General features: G+C 36.4%; 1 protein-coding gene across 1 annotated transcript in view; it reads right to left on the bottom strand.

The window, feature by feature from the left end:
- The window catches only part of adgrd2 (adhesion G protein-coupled receptor D2), a 58,632-nt gene that overhangs the window by 48,482 nt on the left and 3,943 nt on the right, over positions 1 to 6,207 (bottom strand). The window contains exons 2-7 of the mRNA XM_017306520.1: positions 5,996 to 6,042; positions 5,734 to 5,791; positions 5,367 to 5,606; positions 4,654 to 5,283; positions 1,891 to 2,013; positions 1,594 to 1,601 (exon numbers count right to left, since the gene is read on the bottom strand). Coding sequence (XP_017162009.1) covers positions 1,594 to 1,601; positions 1,891 to 2,013; positions 4,654 to 5,283; positions 5,367 to 5,606; positions 5,734 to 5,791; positions 5,996 to 6,042 — 1,106 coding nt within the window. The remainder of the gene's footprint in view (positions 1 to 1,593; positions 1,602 to 1,890; positions 2,014 to 4,653; positions 5,284 to 5,366; positions 5,607 to 5,733; positions 5,792 to 5,995; positions 6,043 to 6,207) is intronic.

The following is a 6,207-nucleotide window of genomic DNA, read 5'->3' as shown; positions in this document are numbered from 1 at the left end:
GATGGATGGATGGATGGATGGATGGATGGATGGATGGATGGATGGATGGATGGATGGATGGATGGATGGATGGATGGATGGATGGATGGATGGATCTCTTACAGAGGTGAAGTAAAAAGAAAGTAAAATCACTCACTGAACTTAGTTTTAGACAAACTTTTTCGATTTGGTTTTAGCTTTGTTTAAAAAATTAATGACATGCTGGAATCTGTGGTGTGTTTTTATTCACTTGAGGTCATATTTAATTAATTTTAGAACCTGGAGAAGAGCAAATGCTTTATGTTATAAAACTTAAAATAGTTTGTGTGTGCTGAACTAAATAAAATTATTACTTTTTAACAAAAATATTTCCTAAAAGCTAAAAATAGACAAAAGAGTCATTTAAAATAGAGATAAAATATTGAATGTTGTAGTTCAGAGGTTGGCACACAGCAGTCCATGTAGACTGAGGTGTGTTACATGTGTTCCTATTGATGGTGTTAACCTTGTGTTTTAAAAATGTTGTTTTAATTTGTTTATTTTTCGCAGTTAATTACCACATTTCAGATGTTGCCTGTACAAACCAAGTGTCCAGCACAGAGGCAACAATTGGTAATTTTTAAACTGATGTTCAAATAAAGCAAATTAAGAAGCACCTTTGTGTTGTTATGAAACCTTGAATGCTGAATGTTAACTTAATTAAATTTATTTCAACTCAATACTTCCTTTATCTCAAAAGAAAATTAAATTAACATTAAAGAAAACATAAAAACTTGGCTAAAATTACAATTGKTTTTCAGGTCATTTGTGCCATCTTATACAAACCTGAAGGAACAGTGGCTGATTTAATTGGACAAATTCCTATTTGTGCTTCTAAATAGAAACATCTYGCGAAAAGAAAGCAAAATTGAAAGAGATTAAAATCAAACTTCTCGCTGATTCATTCAACAAAATGTAACACACACATACACACACACAACTCAATTTAAAACCTGGATTGAAGTTTGCTTTATTTGTTGTTGGAAAACATTTAACAATGCTAGGCAAAATAAATAAAAAAAAGATGTATTTTCATGTTACAGTACTACATTCAGTATGTTTTCTTATAAACCAATATATAGTGTATAATTGTGATTTAGGGGGAAATGAGACACTGTCTCCACATTTTCACAAATACAAATCTGTGGCATGCATTTGTTTTTAGATCTCTTTAAATGATCCCTCTAAAATAAAYCTCAGTGTAAACAGTTCATTTGTGTGTATTYTGATTTCAGCATGAACCCAGATGTTGTTGGAGAATATCAGTGAACATCAGCATAACGAAGAACAAGGAACACAGCGGAAAGTTTTAAAGCAGGATTGAATAATATGATGGGAATATCTCAAGTTATCCTGAAAAAACATGAACCAGGATGAAGTGTACCATGATAAGTTGCAATTCCTCACTATTTTAAAATCCAACAAAAAAAAAACAAGACAAAATCTACATTTATACCATCCACTGTTTCTGTGACTACCCAATAACACATCAGACCAAGTATGCACTTTAACTGTGGCTAACCATCTGGACATGGAAGTTGACAATAAAGATAGTGAAGAATTCCRGTATAGAACCATTTTAGCTGAAACCAGAATAAGAACAAACTAGGTAAGACCTCACTGAGCTCCTTAGAACACCAGGTCTTAAACTTCATTAATCARGAAGGTTCTGGGTTCAGGTTTCTGCCAGGACCTCTGCATKGATATTTTGTTTTCAACCAGTTCAACATTGCTTTCTAAATTTTAAAAGACATCAACTCTTCTCCTACAGAGTCACTGATGGGTATTTATAGGCCCAGTATTCATTCAAAAATACCACGCAGGTACCACTCAAAATCATGGATTATTCTGACAAGCACCGTAGAGGCTCACCTCGGCTGCTCCTGCAGATGAAAGGTAGAAGATCAGAGCAGTCCGTCCAGCTGATGGATGGCAGCTGATCTGACCAGCCCTGCACCGTTCTGCAGCCCTGGAGCTCCATCTGCTGGAGCACTGCTACTCATGCATTCAAATTGTTACAAACACACACACACACGCACACATATGTAACACACACACACACACGCACACACGCACACATATGTAACACACAGTAGCAGAATAATGGCTTCAGTTTTCAGCTATAAGATTATTTGTAAACATATTTTGGCAAAGTTTGAATTTCTCCAGGATGTGTAYGGTTCACAATTATGGGGAGCAGAAAGAGGAGGGGCTGACTGCCAGACCGCTCAGCAATAAATGCCTTCACCTTTCACTGTCCTTTTACTGACGGCTTCACGAGCAACAAGACAATTTACACACATTTTACATAAAAGGCTCAACAGTGGTGCTTAGAYAAACACTGCAAAGGTACTTAAATTCTTCACCTACACCACTGCAAAAAAATCATCATTGAACATATTTGAAGAAAATCTGAAAAGACAAAAACTACCAACTACTTTGTAGTTGGTAGGGACCCTACAATGTCACCCTACAGTGACATTGTAGGGTTTTGGGCATTAATATTTCTCATGAAGATCAAGCCACAGCATCTGAGTCAAATCATAGTACAGACTCCTGACATTTTTTAGGACACTTCAAAAAATTTTATTTTGTTTTTTTGCCGTTTTAGCTCTAACTATGTTACACTCCTGGACTTTGGTTTTTATACCCAAAGTGACGAAGTTGTACCAAGCAATGCCACTATAGGAAAATTCAACTGCGTAAGAACCGTTCGACCAAAGAGGCCAGTAGAGAGATGGCTTCAGGCAAAAATAATACCAAACTAAAAGAATTATACAAAAATGTCAACATTCACACAGAATTATAAGTATAGAACCCTAAGCAACCAGTTTAGACAGTTCACCACAAAAGTGATTTGTGGTAAGTTTCACTTTATGAACTCATGAAAACAACAACGTTTGAAAATACTTTTTCTAATGTTTGTCAGAAATTCCTACAGTATCTGTGGTAGTAATGTAGGAAATGAATACCATCACAGATAATGTTGACCTGTGTTGTGTGAACCAGCCTGTAAAAGCATTGAGTGTACAGAAATGTACRTACTTTTCAGAAGCCTTACATTTGTGCTTAAAACATCAGTTTTTGATTGATCTAATGTGATATTCTAACTTTGTGGCATTGAATATCCTTAAATTTTTTGTCTACATTAAAATTGCAAAAAATAAAGCTTGAAATAATTTACACTATRTGTAATGAAAAATKACTGTTTCACTTCTGAGATGAAAGAAACATTGTACTTTTATGCAACTTTCAATGTTTTTTATATCTGCTAGTAGATCCAGTCTATTCATAATTTATAAATGCACTGGCAAAATACATTTAGTAATGTTGTTTTAATTAGAGATTGGTAATGCACMGTGGCTCTGTTTGGTATATTGACCTACTACACATTTACTATAAAAGCAGCAGAGATAAGAGACAAATTCTACTTTTAATGTAATCAAACTCAATTCTAATTCAACTTCATCTGTTAATGTGTTTCATTGAATGAAGGAGAGTTCAAGAAAAGTGAAGCAGGTGTTACCACATTTTTTACTGTCATTTCAAGAGAATTTTATAAAAATTTGTAACTGGTTGATTGACTGCGGAAAACAAATCCCAACATGTTTTGTGAACTTATAGTTTTATAATAAGACTTTTATCCTACCTGGACAGAACAACGGGGCCTTCACCTCTTTGACCACATGATGGCTGTCTATGAGGCTGAGGTTCCAGCTGAAAAGTTTTTCCCGTACTGNTAATACCAAACTAAAAGAATTATACAAAAATGTCAACATTCACACAGAATTATAAGTATAGAACCCTAAGCAACCAGTTTAGACAGTTCACCACAAAAGTGATTTGTGGTAAGTTTCACTTTATGAACTCATGAAAACAACAACGTTTGAAAATACTTTTTCTAATGTTTGTCAGAAATTCCTACAGTATCTGTGGTAGTAATGTAGGAAATGAATACCATCACAGATAATGTTGACCTGTGTTGTGTGAACCAGCCTGTAAAAGCATTGAGTGTACAGAAATGTACRTACTTTTCAGAAGCCTTACATTTGTGCTTAAAACATCAGTTTTTGATTGATCTAATGTGATATTCTAACTTTGTGGCATTGAATATCCTTAAATTTTTTGTCTACATTAAAATTGCAAAAAATAAAGCTTGAAATAATTTACACTATRTGTAATGAAAAATKACTGTTTCACTTCTGAGATGAAAGAAACATTGTACTTTTATGCAACTTTCAATGTTTTTTATATCTGCTAGTAGATCCAGTCTATTCATAATTTATAAATGCACTGGCAAAATACATTTAGTAATGTTGTTTTAATTAGAGATTGGTAATGCACMGTGGCTCTGTTTGGTATATTGACCTACTACACATTTACTATAAAAGCAGCAGAGATAAGAGACAAATTCTACTTTTAATGTAATCAAACTCAATTCTAATTCAACTTCATCTGTTAATGTGTTTCATTGAATGAAGGAGAGTTCAAGAAAAGTGAAGCAGGTGTTACCACATTTTTTACTGTCATTTCAAGAGAATTTTATAAAAATTTGTAACTGGTTGATTGACTGCGGAAAACAAATCCCAACATGTTTTGTGAACTTATAGTTTTATAATAAGACTTTTATCCTACCTGGACAGAACAACGGGGCCTTCACCTCTTTGACCACATGATGGCTGTCTATGAGGCTGAGGTTCCAGCTGAAAAGTTTTTCCCGTACTGYGGCCGAACACAAATTCAGGGCAYGGACATGCCTYGTTTCCAAAGAAACGTTCCATACATTCAGGTCAGTGATGTTCCCAAAAAAGGGTTCTGTGAAATTTCCCCCAAATGAGTCTTGGTCCTGACCCAAGATAAGAATACCATCCCCGTGTATATCCCTGTCCATGTCTGTACCAGAGCCCGTGTCTTTCCTGTCTCCGTCCACATAGATAGCCCAGTGATTGCTCATCCGACTCCATGTGACGCAGATGTGATGCCATGCACCGTCATTTGCAAAGGATGCCTTGTATGGAAAGTGTTTTCCGTGGATTATGAGGGCCAGGTGGATACGACCCTGCATGTCCACTCGGCCTCGCAGCTGGAACTCATTGGTCAGGACAGGTGCAGCGTAGGAGAAGACTGTTGATACATCAGTCCACTTTGTGTCCCACTGAACTCGAACACATAYGCTGACAGACGACATGGCAGGAAAAGACACTCCGACACGAGCAAAGCCTTCATGGGATTCCTTTGGAAATTTTAGCGCTGAGAACTCCAAATCTGAACCCAGAAAAAAAAACAAAAAAACTTTTAGTTCAGGGAAAATTTTGATTACAGTTTTGAAGTTCCCTAATTCCACTCACACTGCCTGGAGAGAGCTACAGGCTTGGACTCTGCTCTGAGGTGATCTTTAACCCAGACTTGAGAGCGAAGTCCAGCCTGCTGAAGGAACTCGACGGTCTCCTTCTCTTCCTCTGACCGTTCCACGGTGATCAGAGAGCTGAACTGACCCCTGCAGAAACTCTCAGCTCTGGAAAAGGGCAGCGAGTCGTTAAACAACTTCAGCACCCATTGTGATGTAGGATGGACGAGTTTGACTTGCTCTGAGAAAGCAGACACATAATTGAGCACATTACAGATAGTTGATTAGAAATCTTCTTATCAGTTGGCACATTTTTCAATTTCTAAATGAGAAAAATGCCAGAATAAATGAACACTCTGTTCCCTCACCATGGGGCTGCTGCATTGTTTCTGGCCCAGCATGTGTTGGCTCACCATCACATATCACCTATAGAGAAAAGATTCCCAGTTCATCATTCTTATGGATGATGTTTCACAGTGTTCACACTTGTGTGAATCATGGCTATTTATGATACATTTGATACAATAATTTCAATTACACTTTTTGTGGCCTTTGGAGATAAAAAAAAAAAAACTAACTAAAAATATGACTTCCGTTACAAAGTATATTATATAATGTGAACATTATTACCTCCAACAAGAAGAGCACAAGTCCTGTAAGCAAGATCCCAGCCATTTCTAGACAGAAGAAATGAATCAGTTGAGCTACAAAAATGTATTTTCACTGTATCCACGTGCCATCAGTTAATGATTGCTTTAAAAACATCACTATGCAAAATTCACTGCCAATAACAGCACTAGAAAACACGCATGCAGAGTTTTAAAATGACTCTCCCCAACCGC

Source organism: Poecilia reticulata, linkage group LG9 (genome assembly GCF_000633615.1).
Source record: "Poecilia reticulata strain Guanapo linkage group LG9, Guppy_female_1.0+MT, whole genome shotgun sequence".
Classification (NCBI taxonomy): domain Eukaryota; kingdom Metazoa; phylum Chordata; class Actinopteri; order Cyprinodontiformes; family Poeciliidae; genus Poecilia; species Poecilia reticulata.
The sequence above is the reverse complement of the archived record's forward strand: the minus strand, read 5'-3'. Positions and strand labels throughout refer to the sequence as shown.